We start from the raw sequence: 18,098 nt of genomic DNA on the forward strand, positions 1-18,098 counted from the left end.
TTCTTATGCCTTTTTATCATGGCTATTTCTTTCTTATCAGTCTCTTACTTGGGGAGTGAGGGGTTCAAAGCAGCTGTGGGTGGCCTTTCGTAAAGGCTTCCTGTCCCTGCTCTCACGGAGCCAGGCTTCACTTTGTTCTCAGCAGATGGTTTCTAAAGCTGGGACCTGTTCACTTATCTGGCATATTCTTGACATTAGAATGTGAATGCTATTCTTAAAATGTTGAGTCTCCTGTGGAGAAGGGAAGGCTCTCTCCAGCTTTAAGAGTATACCTACCTCCCCATATCGACGCTTGCAGCATTCTAGAAACCTGCTTTCTGCCTCCACCAAGTCAGAAGACAGCCACCAAGGGAAAAAAAAATCCAGATTTTTATTTCTGTTATAATAGATCAACAGTACTTATTTTTACCTTTAATGTAAGCAAACAGCATACGTTAGATGCTTTTTGTTTCTGTCATTTGCTACTCAATGTTAGACCTGGAAGTTTTACCCCTATAGAGCAGAAGTGGTTCATTTTTCCATTGATGAATAGCTATTTAAAAAAAAAAACCCCACACGTTACTTATTCATTATATTGCACTTGAATATTTAAATGTTTCTAGGTTTTTGTTTTGGTTTGGTTTTGGTTTTGGTTTTGGTTTTGGGGTTTTTTTGTTTTTTGTTTTCTTGACACAGGGTCTCACTATGTAGTGCTGGCTTCACTAAAATTCTCTATGTAGACCAGGATAATCTCAAACTCACAGTTCTGAGTGCTGTGATTAGAGGTGTGCACTGCTATACCTAGCCTTCATTTGAGTATGAGTTAAATTTCAACGAACGTTCTCATGCATGTGTTGGGTATGTGTCTTCTCTGTGCATGTGTGTTGCCCAAGCACAGCCCATTCTTTTTCCTGAAGTGGCTGTGCAGTTTACACATTCCCACAGTGATCCAGCATCCTCCATCTCGTTATCTGTCTAGAGTTCCTTAGTCTTAAAGCTCAGCCCCTCTGGTGCAATGGGTCTCTTTATGCTTGAGTGGAGATATCTCTGCTGGCATACCACTTGTAACTTTTTTTATGAAGCTTTAGTTCGAATTAACTTTTGTAAAAGTATCTTTTATTTGCCTGAAGTAATTTTTATTTCTGAGGCTTACTGCCTCCCTCTGCTAACCCAGGCCTAGTCCTTAAAGCTTCTAGCCTCCATACAATCTAATCTAGACCTAGAATGTTTTCTGCCTCTGAGAATTACCACTGAATAAGCTCATCCTTTCTTGTTCTTTTCGAACTCTGGCTGTTTCAACTCAGCTGCTCTGGCTCAAACACCTCTCTAAGCTGACTGACTGGCTTCTCTCAACTTCTGACTGAATTTCTCTGCTTGGCCTCATACTAACTCTAGCAATTTGTTCAAATCTTCTGGCACCATCTCATTCTCTGGTTTATTTTGTCTCCACCTGTGTCTAATTTGTTCCCTCTCTGAAACCTTTTTCTATACAACTGTTAAAACTGCCTCCTCCCCTTTCTCTTCCACTCTATCTCTGTGCTGCTCTGTCTTAAGAGAGGGGCATTTCCTATTCTGTCAGATTTTTCTCTGATTCATCACTTTTTCTTCCAGTAGATTGGACATGACTTTGAAACGTGGGTGCTACCTTCTACAAACTAACTATTCCTTCATTGTTTGGGATTAAATGTGTGTACTAAGGGTATGACTGTGTTCCACCCAGAGGAATTAAAAATATGTGCTAAGGACATATCTCTATTCAGCCAAAGAGTAGCCTTTTTGCTGGATTAAAATCCCTGTATACTCCTGTGCTGTTCCCTATCTTCTTCAGCTTCCAATGTCTATCTCTTTTGCCCTTCTCAATGAGGTTTGAGCATCTTCCCTAGAGTTCTACTTCTTGTTTAGCTTCTTTAGGAGTATAGATTTTAATATGTTTATTCTATATTATATGTCTAACATCCACTTATAAGTGAGTATGTACCACGCGTGTCTATGCTTTTGGGTTACTTCATTCAGGATGGTCTTTTCTATTTCTCACAGTTTGCTTGCAAATTTAATTATTTCCTTGTTTTTAATTGCTGCAGAAGGCCTCTGAAAAACTCTACTGATCAGGGTATCGAAACAGATGCTTATTAGTCTCATAGCCAAACTTTGGGCAGTGTGCAGGGAATCTTATGAAAGAAGGTGGAGATAGAAAGACCTGGAGGGGACAGGAACTCCACAGTGAGTCAACAGAGGCAAAAAATCTGGGCCCAGGGGTCCCTGCAGAGATTGATACCCCAAGCAAGAACCATGCATGGAGAGGACCTAGAACCCCTGCTCAGATGTAGCCCATGGCAGCTCAGTATCCAAGTAAGTACCCTAGTAAGGGGAACAAGGGCTGTCTCTGTCATGAACTCAATAACTGGCTGTTTGATCACCTCCCCCTGGGAGGTGCAGCCTTGCCAGGCTACAGAGGAAGACAATGCAGCCAGTCCTGATGAGACCTGATAGGCTAATATCAGATAAAATGGGAGGAGGACCTAGTCTATCAGTAGACTAGGGGAGAGGCATAGGGGGAGAAGAGGGAGAGAGGGTGGGACTGAGAGGTGTTTAGGGAGGGGCCTACAGCTAGGATACAAAGTGAATAAACTGTAATAAATTAATTTAATTAATTAATAATAAATAAATAAAATTTCTGTAGAGCCTTTCTTCTTTCTGTAGTGTTGACTTTTCCTTATTGAGCTTCTGGAACTGTTAACACTCAATAGACGTAAGCTTTTTTGTTAGACAAGCACATTGCAGATCTCATCTCTTTCTGTAACCTGTTCTTTAGAGTCTCCTAAATGATGAATCACGATGAGCAGAAGTTTAGTTTTAAGGGTAGCGAGTCTGTCATTGTGGTTAGGTTTTAGTATTCAATTTAGAAAACCTTAACTGCCATGACAGTGAACCCTACACCCACAAACACAACTTACACGACTACTTTATAGATGCTCTCACTTTGCCTGTCATCATTCTGAGAGGTACCTGTGATTTTGCCAGTCACATTCACGTGCTTGACTTGTATTGGGTAGAACATGTGCATCAGGACATTCTGGTTTCATCCTCTGTGAACCTTAATGAAAGATAATCGTGGTTCATAGCAAATGATTAGGTATTTGTAGTTCTATGGTTTGATGTCCCACTATTTTGTACTACTTATTCTGTTTGTCTTTGTTCCATTACATGTTGTTTACATTGTTAAACTGCTTCCTAATATCTTGCTATATGATAAAATAAGTAGCACAACTGTTGTCTTCCAAAACATTTGTTTACATGTATTTATTAGGAATAAGGGAGTAATGCCCATGCCATGGTCTACATGTCACGTGGAGGTCTTAGGACAACATGCAGGTAGGAGAGACTATGATCAAATTTAGGTCACAAGCAAACAACTTTACCCACTGACCCATTTTGCTTGTCCTCTTTCAAAATATTTTTGATGGATTCTTTTAATCTTTGTCTCTGTCTTTAAGAACAACAATAGTGCTTAATAACCTTCCTATAGCCATGAGTTTAATGCAAATCCTTCCTTTTCCAACCAACTTTAAATCTGAAAGCCATGATCACACAGCTCCTTAGAAGCCTGGCTTTGTTGAAATAAATCATTTTCTCTTTTCTATAACTAGCCCCATGGTCCTTGTTAGACATTCTTTTCTTTATAGTATAGAATGAGCAGTGGAGTATGAGTCATGATTTTTATTCCTTGCTTGAAGATAGATCTTGACAAAGATAGACCTCCAAACTGGAGCTGGGGCGTTGATGTATCTGGACAAGTGTTGTTTTGTTTGTTTGTGTTTTTTCTTGTTTCTTTGTTTGGGCTTTTGATGTTTGTTTTCGGGGGTTTGTTTGTTTTAATAACACAGTAGGTGGATTTTAAGGAGCACACATGCTGCTGCAGGTGAGTGGGGATTGTGCCTCCATAAGTGGACACAGCTTCTACAGGTCTGTTAAGTTTGATGTCTCGGGCAATTTCACGGGCTCCTTTTGCTGGCGATGTTACTTTAGCAAGGAATGGCCACATTAGACCTGTCCACCCTTAGAGAGATCCTAGAGGTCCATTCAGCTAGTGAGTGGAAGCCAAGACAATTGGCTGGCTTCTATAAGGTAGGTGTGTCTCAAATAGCCTGTGACTGGATGGCCCTGGCTTTAGCGCCTCCTGCTAAAACAAAGCAGCCTTCTTCCTGGCAGCTAGCTGATTAGGAAGAAATCAAAGCAAAGTAGCCCTTCACAAGGGCAGGGCTTATCTCCCCAGATTAGCATCTTCTATCTGCTGAATTTCTCAGCCAGGATTGCTGATTTCCTTAAAGAATTAGAGAGGCCTAAGGAAAGACAGCAGGAGAGGGGGTTCTGTGCCTTTTCTCCGTCTTATCTGAGAATTATTAGGCATTGATGGGAGCTTGTAGATATTCTGCCCCTGTGTGGACGGTCATGGTCTAGGCCAGAGTGGGTCATATTTGAAACTGCCTTTGCTAGAGGCTTTCCCTGTGTTTTGACAGGCCTGTTATCTCTTTCTGCCTTGGGCTGTTGGCTGGTGGATAGACCCTTTTAGCATACTGTCTGGTCTTTTTTCCTAGGGTGAGGCTCCTTCTTTATCTGGCTCACTGCTATCACCACCAGGCTTTGTTGGTTATCAAGGCATGTTTAATTACCGTCATTAGTAAATGTCCTTCAGTGCCCTTTTGGCCAGCAAAGCTGGTTTCAGGTCCTGTATCAGTTTCAATGATCTCTGGGTCTAGTTCTTCTGTCTCAGCAACTCTAGTAAAATCAGGGAGGATGTACAGTACAGGGCATTTCTCTCTTTCCCTGGGACTTTCCCCTGGGTAGAAAATAGACACTTGCCTGTTCTTTAAGGCCTCTATAGTTCTTTCATTAAAGCCAACATTTAGTGAGTGTGGCTTATGTTTACAGCATGTTTGGCGCTCTCTTCAAAGCAGCCTTACCCAAATCACTGTTACCAAGCAGCTTCATTCACCACAGTAAAAGCTGCCACGTCTGTATCAATATAGCATCTAAGCTGCTGTTGTGATGGGTGTTAGACATGAACTGAGTGGTTTGCTCTTATGATCTTATTAGACCCTCAGAAGAGTAAAGCAGAGTGGACATTCACTGTTGGAAAGTAGCAAAGCAGGATTAAATGTCCATTTGCGGACAAGGAAGTCAAGAACTGTTTGTATACCTGTACTAGCTCCACAAAGCTCACTGACACATTGCCCTGCATCCCTCTGTCGGATGTCCCATTTTGTCTTGGACTACCGATATCTTCAGTGTCCTCTTAATTTTTAAAAGTTGTCATTCTCACTCATGCCCAAGGCTGCTGCATGTGTTCTTAGTCTGTGAAAAGACTTGATGCTGTTGATAGTGGAGATCTAATGACCACTAATGACTAACGACCGCTGGTCATCAGAACCAATGCAAGACCCTAAGGGGTAGCCCCGGGGAGCAGGGCAGAGTTAGCTAACACAGGCCAGAACAGGGTGTGACGGGGACCTGGTAAGGACTGAGGATTTCACACTGGTCTCTCTTAAGGACTTAAGGACTTGGCTCTCACTGCCTTCTGTAATCCAGGTTGGCTATATACTCTTACCTGCTGCTCTGTTCCTTCTGTGCCTCACAGAATAAGCACCAGTGCTGCTTGGGACTGGAAAACATTGAGTCTTCGCTTTCCATGATTGAGGACTCTATGTGAGTTCCCAGATTTTAGAGACAATTTGAGAGCTAGCTACGTTTTCTTTGCTCTGTTGGCTTCAGTTGAATGGGGCTTTGTTTGTTTTAATGTGATAATTTTATTAACTTTGGAGAATTTCTTTCAATGTATTTTGATCAGATTTGGTCCCATTCTTCCCTTAACTCCTCCCAGACCTAATGCCTTTCTTCCTTATACCCTGCCAAGTTTGTGCCCTCCATAGGTTTGTTTGTTTGTTTGTTTGTTTGTTTAAATAACCCATCAGGTTCCAGTTTTTGCTTCCCACACCTATTTCGGGGTGAGACAACCCATGGGGTATGGTCGATATAGGAGAGACTGCATCTTTGAAGATTCATCCCTCCCTCACAATCCCTTGAGTGTCCATAGCTCCATAGGGGTGGAGGATTATTAATCCCTTCTAATTCCATACCCACCCATTGACTGGGTTGATCTTGAACAAAACTCTGTGAGTTCATGAGTCTCATGGCCCAGTCATGTCCAGAAGACACAGTTTTGCCCATTCTTTCTGAACTCTGGCTCCTAACAACCTTTCTACCAATTTTCAGTGGCTTCCAGGTGTGTGTGTGTGTGTGTGTGTGTGTGTATGATGTGATATGATATGATATGATATGATATGATATGATATGATATGATATGGATGACCATTTATGGCTAAGAACAGTGAAATTGTTCTCAGAAATCATCTAATATCAACCAACTCTGACAGAGTGAGGGACCTATCTGAAAGGTACATTCTTTACCAAGTAAAGCATCAATCTATGCCCTGGGCTTATGACTCTGTTTAACTGAGTTTGAAGAATTCAAAAACATGGAGGAAGGAATCACATGAGGTTCTTGTTTCCTGATCTTTTGTGAAAATGGGACAACTTAAAAATGTCCACTTTCTACCTGGAGGAAGCCCTGGAAACTAGATGCTTTTCTCTGTACTAGATGAGTGTGATCTGGTTGTTCTCTTTTGTGCTGCACTAGCTTTATTAGTTGATATCATCAGCCTGTACTTTGTAAATGGTTATTTCTGGAATCCATGATTACATTATGTATTAATTACTGGGCTTTGGATGAACTAAAGAACAGATTTCTGTGAGAATGATCTATTATGTTCCGAATGCATAGGACAGCTTTCTATACTGCTGGTTCTAGAAGAGAGGAAGCCCACCGGTACATTTCACCAGGTTTATTACTGAAAATAAGTTAGCTTCTGTCATAGACATGATGGCTTCACTGACCGAAGCTTAGTTAAAATGGACTTCTTGCTTCATTAACAGTAACTGAGTGTCTGTCTGTGAGCATGTGAAGAGGATTGGGAAGGGTTCACTCCTCAGGGACCCAGTGTGCCCACAGTACTGCCATTTTCTACCCGTGCCTTCCAGGGACAGCCTAACTGCATGGATTTGCAGTCGCTGATGGCATCCATATTGAAGTATGATTTGTGTGAGAGTTAAGGTATAGGCCTACAAGGGGCAACTCATCACTTACGCTCCCAAGTCCTTGGGAAGATTCTTCGGGCCACATGCTTGAAAAGAGGGATGAGTGGATTTAGTGAAATCAGCTGGCCTGTCCCGGCAGGTTAGGTATTTGAGTATGGAAAATCTTTGAGGTGTTCAGGATGGACAGCTTTGACCCCATCCAGGAGAGTCTGCTTACATCTGGTCTGTCGGACGTGGCTTGGGAATGTGCATTTCCAGGACACAGATGAGACAAAGCAGGTTCCACAGCTCATGCAAATGAGATGAGCAATCTATGCAAGGTGCACCATAAACCTGGAGGCCATCTTTCCTTGTGGGGGAAAGCGTTGGTCCTCCCTGTCAGACCAGAAGTCTCTGAGCATGACCCAAACTTGTTAAGAGTCATGTGTAATTTTAGGATAAAACAAGGAGTCTCAAGAATCAAAACGATCCAGGAATAATTACTAGATCTGCTGAGTCAGCACTGGAGTCACCTCCCAGTGTTTCCACAACAGCAAGAGTTCACTCAGCAGAGTTCACGGCCATGACTTGGGATCTGACTTTTAGGAAAAGACACTTTAATGGCCAAATCCCGTATTGGTAATCCTGGTTTTTTAACTTGATGTGACTTAGCATTACCATGGATTTCTGATTTCTGACGCACCCATGAGATCCATGAGGTTGTTTCCAGGTCGGGTTAATTGAGGAGGGAAGGTTCACCGCTCTGTGATCTGGGGTCTCAACCTGAGCAAAAAGAAGAAAATGGACTGGGTCCCAGTTTACTTTGCTTTCTGCTTCCTGGCTGGACGCCGTGTGACCAACTGTTACATGTGCCTGCCTGCCCCCTTGATGGATTATATTATTTTGGCTCAAGCTTTGACAACAACAGGGGAAGTGACTAAGACCGTAGCTTAATTTCTCCTATCATTGCATTCTGAGGTCCAGGAGGGCTGACAGCCAGCGCTTGTGCAGCTGTCCGACAGTGTCCCACCCGTCCAACTTCACCCATCAAGAAGCATCCCGAGGCCTCTTAGCTCGTAATCCCCGGCTGAGTCACTGTCTCTGGTTCGTGCCCGCTGGCTCTCCAGTTTTCCTCTACTCAGAGCTTCTGTGCCTGACCACGAACCCGGGCTCTGTAAGAACAGGAACATCTCCTACTTATTCTGCGTTCCTATTATCTAGGACAGTTGGCACCCAGCAACACTCACTTGCTAACCTTTAATCTAGTTTGAAAGTACCAAAGGGACGTGTTGAACACAGCTGATAATTTTTTTTTTCATCGTGAGAAATTCTGATGTCTGGTTTGGTAAACGCTAGTCATTGCCACGTACCTGTTCTGTGTCAGTCACTGTGCATTGCCTGCCTGCCTGCCTGCCTGCCTGCCTATAAGTAGACAGTGCAGGTCACTCCAGTTTCAGGCCTGGGCCTGTGAGACCGGCGAGCTTGTCTCTTATTCTTTGTGCTGGGGATCAGACACAGTAATGTTTTCTTGAGTGTCCATGTGTATGAGCAGCAAGGCTGACGACTTAGCGACTTAGCCTTAACATACTAGCCAGCCACTGGTAGTCAGTCTGTAGAGTAGGCCGAGGGTAAGATCCAATTAAATGGTTAAGTATGACTTGCAAAATTGAGCACATATACAAAGTTAAAAACCAGGGACGCAATCTAACCGGCCAAATTACTAAAAGCACAAAGTCTGAATGTACAATTTGGAGAAGAGCTAAAAATCTGGAATCCAGGCATGTTGCCTAAACAGAGGAATGGGGCACAGATACAAGAAAACCCCTTGAAGCCCATCCAGACCCTTTATCTGCTTGTGCCAGGGGATCTCTGTGGGCAACCAGGCCTGACCATCTGACTGAACCAGAGTATTATTTAACCATGCTGTATATGATCCCTTGAAACCATTACTTTACAAAATCTTTCTGCTTCATAAGCAGACTACCAGATGGCAGGATCTGGACATGACTGTGAAGACCACTTTCTGCATCTTTATTGCTGGCAAAGTTCACCCTCTTAATGAGGCTCCAAGTCATCCATCCGTGCAAACCCACCTGCAAATGCTCGCACATGTTAGTTATTTTAAGAGCAAAACTGAATTCATGGGAGGAGAGTTCCATCAGAGATGAGGTCAGCACATGTTCTCAACACACTGATGGCCAGGTACACATTGTTGGGAGAGGGAAAATCTGGGATACAGACTGGTGGGTGTCTACCCATCTCCTTCTGCTCATTGACTATCTTTTTTTTTTAATTTTTAAATTAATTTTTTATTTTTTTATATTAATTACATTTTATTTGATTTGTATCTCAGCTGTAACCTCCTCCTTCATTCTCTCCCAAACCCACTCTCCCTCCCTCATATCCTCCTATGGCCCTCTCCAAGTCCACTAATAGCACAGGGGTCTTTTCTGAGTCTGATACTGCAACCAAGGACCAAGGTCCATTCATGGATGTAACCCAGAGCCCCTGCTCAGACTTAGCCCATGGCAGCTCAGCGTCCAAGTGGGTTCCCTAGTAAGGGGAACAGAAGCTGTCTCTGACATGAACTCAGTGACTGGCTCATTGACTGTCTTTAATGTACATGTAAGTTGCATATGTTTGTTTCTTCTCTTTCTGTTCCTGTCATTTCACGTAAATTAACACGAAATTTTATGCAATTACTTTTAATACTCATTTTTTTTTCTGGCTAGCCATAAGTGCTATATTAGATTTAAGGGAAAGGAGATATGTCAACATCTCGGAAAATTATAAGAATCTGAATGTCGGGCAAGTGTCATCATTGTTATGAAAAGAAGGGGAGAGTGGAAGCAGAGAGGGAAAGACAAATACCTTATGATGTGTAAATGGTCCAGACCAGAGTGTGGCCAGCTATCCTCTGCCTCTTCTGATGAAAAACGACTTTTTGGAGCCTAGGCAAGAGCCAAGTCCTCTCCACCCCGCACTCATTTACAAAATCTTTACCCATTACAGCTACAATAGAGAGGGGGTGTTGTAAGAGATTGTGTGTCCAGACATCCTGAAATGCTTACTGCCTGGTTCTTTAAGTCTATTTCAATGACTAATAAACCTTACTGTAGTTTTGGGGTCACTTTCTTTCCTACCTTCTTTCTTTCTTTTTCTTTCCTTTGCCTTCTTTCTCTCTCTACAAAATTTAAATTCTGAGTATGAAGTTCTGTCCAGGAATTATATTATAATCTACTCTAGTTACATGTCTAAGCAATGATGGAGCCAACATCTAAACAAAAACACTTGACTTCAGAATCCAGTGTTATAAAGTCAAACACTAGGGTTCATTTGTTGAAATATCTTTATGTGCAAATTCATCTTGAAACTAGATTCGTTCTCATTAAGAGATTATAAAGTAGTACATAGAAAGGAAGGAAGGCTTTCAACTCTGTCTCGCCACGTCCTCAGCCAGACGCTGCTCTTCCTGTAACTGTTTTTATGTTTCTCCAAGGTGACATGGTGACAAGGTGAGTGGTGACATTTTTGTAAGAAGTTACAGGCTGAGCTAGAGTGAATATATGGAAGAAAACACAGTTTTAGTGGCAATACTTACCTCTCACGACAAGACAGAGGGGAAGAAATGATTTATATCTGTAGGCTTATGACCAAACTGCTGGGAAGAATGGGAACTTCCATGTATTTTTAGAAGAATTACTATTTCAAAGTTCAGATATATCTTTACAAAAGACATTAGACTAGAAGATAGATGAAGGCCAGGTAGCATGCATGCATGCATACACACACATACAGACACACACGCATGCTCTATTAAATCAATATTTGTTTGTGATTAAGGAGAAAGTATTTACTGACTCAAGTTGAAATAAGTTGTACATTTGATTTACTTTCCTCCCTGCCAAATTGCACTGTTGGACACAATTTGTGATAAAATTTTATCAAAGCCAGTTTCCGCAACAAAACCATGATTCGTGCTTGAAAGAGAGAAGTGTCAGCTCATTCACAATTCTAGAAACACAAAATCTGAAAAGCAGCTGCCAGGACAGTGTGTGAAGCAAGCCAAGGAAGATATGGTTGAATGTATTCCCTTAAAGTGGGGCCTTAGCTCTCCCCCTTGTGATAACTGGCATACTGGCTACTCAATGAGATCAGAGTGAACATGAAAAGAGAAGACTGCCTTTTAAATATGCCAGGTTACTTTATCTCTAGTAGGTTCACCATTCAACTCAGAAAAGCCTTTCACAAACCTTTCATGCGGGGAGACGTTGTAACCAATGGACACCACTGAGATGTTGGCACTGATTTTCCCCTGCCGATGGTGAACATCCTGTTTTTGCTGGGGAAGGTCAGCTGTGGTTTAATATACATACAAACTGCACTGGTAGTTGACTGACGGGTCAGCAGTTGCATGGTGATGTTACCGCCTTATCATGGTTTTGATTATTTTAATACTGGGAGCTATAGGGTGTGGAAGGATATACATTTATTAATTCTCCCTTTCCTTTCCACATTGGTGTGAGGATTTCTTCACCCATGCTATGGTCAGCGTCTCTTCAGTCTGGGAATTTCGCTTTTTCACTTTGACTTTTGCTTTATTTCTCATAGCCATGTAGTCCTAAAATAAACTGTCTGACCATCCTGAAGCCACTTTGTTCTTGCTCCAGTAAAAAGGATTTTATTTTCCCCACTAGTGAAGGCCTGGCCAATGTTAGGGGAAAATTCTTCACTGATCAAATGACCTGATCATTTCATGGACTTAGAGCAGTGGGTCTCAACCTTTCTAATGCTTGTGACCCTTTAATACAGTTCCTCATGTTGTGGTGACCCCAAAGCATAAAATTGTTTTTGTTGCTACTTTTATAAATCATAATGTAAGTATGCATGTGGAGGCCTATATCATTCTTCAGGGATTTTGAGCTGGGGCCTCTCAGTGAATCAAGAGTTCACTAAGTCAGCTAAACCAATTGGCAGCAAGTCTTAGGCATCCTCCTGTCTCTGTAACTACAGGCAACATTGCTGTGCCTAACGTTTCATGCCCGTGCTGGCCACAGGAACTCAGGTCCTTTTGCTTTCATGGTAGCACTTTACCTACTGTGTGCTTCTCTTGCCTTAAAATGTTGTTCTTACAGTTAGTCAGATGGGTCTGTGACCTTGTTCAAACATGGACCTTGTTAAACTTCAGACATCAATGCAATGCTAGCAATACCACCAATCAAAAGGTCCTGTTTGGTTATATGAGATGCCAAATGAGGACGTACCTAATATGATTTTTCTCAGACCATAGGATGGAAGGTGACTTCCTTCTTTCACCTTCTCAGCTGGAAACAGCGTTTGGCAGCTGGTAGGTGTCTCTGTCCAATATGCCAAATGAATGTTTCCATCACTCCTCCAAAAGAGACTGAAATTCTATACATTCTCTTGGGATTTACTTCCCTAAAATATTTGCCTGGGAGCCTAAAATTTCATGTATTCTGATGTTGTGCTTCATTTTATTTTATTATTTCATTTCATTCTATTTTATTAGCCCAACCAAATGCCTTGAGGTAGAATTGTGCCATTATCATATGAATCAACTACAAATCATTGTAAGTTGGTGGAATTTTAACAACAAAAGCCAGAACCAGAGCTTCAGCTGCTATTAACCTCCCACTAGCTCTCCCAAAATTAAATCACCCTTAAAGCATTTTAAATCTTAAGGGAAAAAAAAAAGGTTTAGTTCTTTAATTCAAGTACTAATATTGCACCAATAGTATAAAAAGCCCTCACTCCACACCCACTTTTAATGATTTGTGCCAATTAACAAGGATTCCAAACATGAGCTGAAATATGATGCTGCTTGACTTTCATTTGAAAATCAAATTTCTTTGAGAATTTCACATTGTAAAAGTTGACAGTCATAAGACAAGTGTCAGAGCCATTCAGCCTCTAGGGTTCCAGGATCTAAATAAAGATCTCTTGTTGTTTACACTTTTCACGTGTAAGGCCACGAACTCAAAGACCTGCAGAGAATTTTGGGTCTCTGTAATTCTCATTTTAATTCTTATCCTAAATGTTGTAATTTTTGTGTTTAAGTAAAGTTACAATGATGGGATTGTAAAGATATATAATTTTAGGGAATTTGTATAGAGTGAGCTTTCATCAAAATGTCTAAAATTGAACCTTCTGGGTAGGACCTTTGCCATATAACGCAGAATGACATCAATAGCAAAGCCTGTCCCTTGACCCCAAGACCCTACCGCATTCTCCCTGCCATCAGATGCTTAAAGTGTGCATTTGCCATAGACCAGAGAAACCCACCACAAAGAAACTCTTAAGTCGCTGTTTAGCCCAGCTTCTAGCTTGCTGTAAATCAATGGCTTTCTGATTCTTTTTGATCCGTTATAACTGAGGAACTTACCAGGTTCCTATCATCATTGGGAGATAATCACCCTGGCAGTGTTCTCAGTAATGGAACTAGGGTCCTTTCTCTTCTTCCCCACTGTGAATTACTGCCAAGGACTATAATGTGATCCAAGTCACATCTCTTGAATCAGCTGTTCTTTTGATAGCTGGCATGAACATCATGCCTGCAATTATAGTCAACACTTGCTTCCAACAAGCACTTTCTATTGGCATGCCCAAGAGTGTGTGTGTGTGTGTGTGTGTGTGTTTGTGTGTGTGTGTGTGTGTGTATGGACACACACACTCTCCCGCATTCATGTGTGACATGTTTCATGCAGCGACATTTGGATGTTTATGTGGATGCTGGGTTTATATGTTTATATGAACATGGGTCCTCGTGCTTGCACAGCAAACGTTTCCACCCACTTAGTCATCTCCTCAGCCGTACTCTCTGGTTCTTACGGAAGTAGATCAGAGCTTTGAAAAGAAAGCACCTGCAGCTCAACAAGCTGCTGTATGAATATATATGCTTTGGTAAGTGATGCCAACTAGGGGACATATATTTGTGATGTATGGTGTGTGTGTGTGTGTGTGTGTGTGTGTGTGTGTGTGTGTGTGTAGCCCTTGTCCTGGAAACTGCTCTGTAGACCAGGCTAGCCACAAACTCAGTGATCTGCCTCCAAAGTGCTGGGATTGAAGGTGTGCACCACCACTGCCCAGCTAATCTGGAAAAAAACAAACAAACAAAAACAATTAAATGGTGCTAGCTATGTGAAATGTGCTTTTATTTGCAACCTGCAGATACAGTGGACATTGCCAAGGAGTCAGGATAGAGAGGTCAGTCCAAGGGTTGAATAGCATGACCTAAACCTCAGGCTTATTTTATTTGGTATAGGGAAGAAACTCTTCTGCCTTAGTCAAGAAGCATGCCATGGTAACTCCTATAAAAGAAAGCACTTAATTGGGGCTTGCTTACAGTTTTAGAGGTTTAGTCCATTACCAGCATGGTGGAAAGCATAGTGCTGGAGAAGGAGGCGAGAGTTCTACAACCAGATCTGCAGGCAGCAGAACAAGAGAGACACTGTCCATGAGTTGAGCGTTGAAGCCCTAAAGCCCACCCCCAGAGACACACATCCTCCAGTGTCACAGTTGCTAAAGCCTGTCAGGTAGCACAACCCACTAATGGCCAAACATTCAAATCTCAGAGCCTGTGGGAAACACTCTTAGCCAAGACACCACAGCCTTTATATTCTCATTACTGTCACATTAAAGTGTCACAAGATACATCCAAGTGTATCAAGGACTGTATCATCTGATAAACGACAGTCTTTAAACATAAGATGAACCTGTTTTCCTGTAATTAAGACCTCCTAATAAGGCAATCTCACCCTGAGGGTAGAAGCATTTGTTAACTGTCAGATAGTTAGCACTTAGTTTCCCCTTTCCGGGCCTTTGTTAGAACAGACACACTCAGCTGCGCGTTACCTATCTCTCCTGTATTCACTAGCTGTGCAATTAAACATGGCCTGGAAAATCTCTTTTTACTGTTTCGAGGATTTTCAAAAGTTATGACACTTTAGTCCTCTAAGACACTCTTTAGCTCACACTTGAAACTGGAACATTAGTAGTAGGTAAAGTGGCTCACTCACCCCCCAGCCCCCGTTCTTTATGGATGACCTAAAACACCACTTCCCAGGCCTCTGTTCATGCTGCTGATTCTCCTGATGCAGCCATGTCTCTCTAACCTACACATGGTTCAAAACTTAAAGCCAGTTGTCCAACTGGGTCTTTCATATATTAGTGGCATTCAAAGTTTGTGCCCCTCTCTGGCTTGCCCTAGTTGAGGTGGCTTTTCCATTCACCTACCCCAGGGCCTTTACCCACCCACCTGCCTGTATCAAACTGTAGGTAAATAATTACTCAGGGGGAGTCATACTGTGAAGGAACCTCTCCACCAGCCTAGTGTTACACTCAAAACCCAACACATCTAAAACAGGTGCCCATAGCTTTAATCCCCATTCTGAACCACTGTAGATTGAGCTAGCTGCACAGCCCCTCGGAATCCGCCAACCTTGATCCAGATGGCAGAGTGGCTGGTGCACTGTGGCCAGGAGGTTTTTCTGACCTTCCCTTTGTGTCCCTGGATACTTAGTTCCTCGGCCTTTCTTGCCTTGTCTAAACCATCTCTGCTGCTCACCTCTCTCTTTAACACCGTTCTTTTAACCCAGTCTTCACTCATGGTCAAAGGCTGTGAAAGGAGCCAGGTTACGGAGTCTAACACATACAAAGCCCATGTCTGTTCTGTATGTTAATGGCTCCAGGACCCTGGGTGGATGACTTGGGTTAATGCTCACCCTGTGCCTTTGTCTCTTAAACGAGGATGTTAGAATGTGTTCGAAAGATTAAATGAGCAGACATATGTGCAGCACCCAGCACACTGCCAGACGCGGTAACTGAGCTCTGAATAAATCAGACCCGTTGTGAAGATACTTCGAAAGGATTTAAGCTGAGTCTAAACAGAGAAATGCAGGCTGATCCTCCAAGAGCAGTTCTCAGAAGTTAGTGTTTTCTGTGAAGGTCAGTGTTGAGTGGTTAGGCTTTTTGGTTAAACTCGGGATGGCTTCAGAATGAAGGGCAGTGGTTCTCAACCTCCCTAATGCTGCGACCCTTTAATGCATTTCCCCAGTTTGTGGTGACCGCCAACCATAAAATTATTTTGTTGCTACTTCATAACTGTAATTTTTCTACTGTCATGAGTCAATATAAATATCTGATGTAATCATATGCAGGATGATAATAATAATAATAATAATAATAATAATAATAATAATAATAAACAATAACTATTCAGGGTATCTGATTTGTGGCCCTTGAAGGGGTCATGACCCAAAGGTTGAGAAGCGCTCCTGTAGAGGTTTGAAAAATAAAAAGTGTTTGTCCACACTGGCATCGGATTTCTTCTCAATATTTAGTTGGTTTCCTTGTGTACTCCTGTCCAAGTGGCTGGATCATTAACTGAAAATAGTTGGGAGAACCCAACCTATGCCCAAAGGATACTTTTCACTGCTTCATCCTGCCTCTGCCAATGCACAGGCTGTTTTCCCAGACCATTTACAGGGCCACATGGAGAGGAATCCAGAGTCATTCTGGCCCGGAACACCTAGATCAAACTTTCTCCAAAGGGAAGATGGCAAAATATTTTGATTCTGTGGGCTTCAGAGAGTTCCTGAGGCTTTTTCTTGTTTGATATTTTAAGTAACTCTTTGAAAATACTAAGGTCATTCTTAAGGAAAACTAGTGCACAAGTCAGACTGGCCCACAGACCATAATTTGTGGATAAGAAATTCAAGACCTCTGAAGGAAGAAGGGAGGGAAGGAAGGTTGGGTTTCAACTCTGACACACCAATGCCTTCCTTAGAGAGCAGGGAAAAACACCCCATTACTTCTTTTTGATGTTCGACACATTAATTTGGTTATTTTGCTTTGGCGATACGGGGCATGCTGTAGTTGGATTCTTAGTAATCTTGTAGTGAGACCTCGTCACTCTGCCGTTTCCCATTGGGAGCTGATGAGGAGTGCTTTAAAACAGATGGAGCACAGACTGCAGATATGGAAAACACAGAAGAAAGAGCTGTGTGAAAGAAATATTTAATCATAACATGAAAAACTCATAGTGGCAACTTTTCCATTATGTTAAATTGCACTCATTTCCATGCATTCCGAGTATGTGTTTAAAAACAAAGGTTGTAATCTCCCTTCTTCGTGCTCATTCCCATGGATGTCTGATTCCCTCCCTTACAGGACTACGACTTGAGCCAGCTCCAGCAACCGGATACTGTAGAGCCCGATGCCATCAAGCCTGTGGGAATCAGACGGCTAGACGAGAGGCCCATCCACGCTGAGCCACAGTACCCAGTCCGATCTGCAGCCCCACATCCTGGAGATATTGGGGACTTCATTAATGAGGTACAGACTGACTTTCTTTTATTAAAAGATTTAGTTCATTTGCACTATTTAGTATACACAATGAGTTTCATTATGTCATTTTATGTAAATTGTGTTTGTTTTTTCACCCCCTATTACATCTCTTGTTCCTGCCACTCCCATTGGTTACCTTTCTCTTCCTAGCTAGTCCTCTTTCTACTTTACTGTCTTTTCTTTGTGGTGATCCAAAGTGTTTAATTAGAGTTAATTACATTAGTGTGAGCGATGGGTTATTTATAGGAGCATTGGCAATTAACCAGTGGCTCCTGCACTGAAGAAAATGACTCACTTTCTTTCAGAGCATTTTACTGCATGTTTAAGGTCTCTCTCTGTGAACTACACATTTGGGACACAGCTATTGAATACAGTTCATTAAAACATTATTATTTTGAGTTTATATGAAAACAGATATGACATCAGTGACAGAACAAACTTTTTTAATTTTTTAATGTAAGCACAGGTTGTACATGTATGTACGGGTGTACATGTATATATGGGTGTATGTGTGAACCTTCATTCATGTGTGTTTGGAGACTAGAGGACAGCCTGGAGTAATGTTCCTTAGATACTCTCAAACTTGATATTTTGAGACAGGATCTCTCACTGAACCTGGTCCT

The 18,098-nt window shown here is 42.1% G+C and overlaps 1 protein-coding gene across 1 annotated transcript in view; it reads left to right on the forward strand.

The window, feature by feature from the left end:
- The window catches only part of Cdh2 (cadherin 2), a 225,541-nt gene that overhangs the window by 195,466 nt on the left and 11,977 nt on the right, over nt 1–18,098 (forward strand). Inside the window, exon 15 of the mRNA XM_060377646.1 lies at nt 17,299–17,463. Within this exon, the coding sequence (XP_060233629.1) occupies nt 17,299–17,463 (165 nt within the window). The remainder of the gene's footprint in view (nt 1–17,298; nt 17,464–18,098) is intronic.

Source organism: Meriones unguiculatus, chromosome 2 (genome assembly GCF_030254825.1).
Source record: "Meriones unguiculatus strain TT.TT164.6M chromosome 2, Bangor_MerUng_6.1, whole genome shotgun sequence".
Taxonomy (NCBI): domain Eukaryota; kingdom Metazoa; phylum Chordata; class Mammalia; order Rodentia; family Muridae; genus Meriones; species Meriones unguiculatus.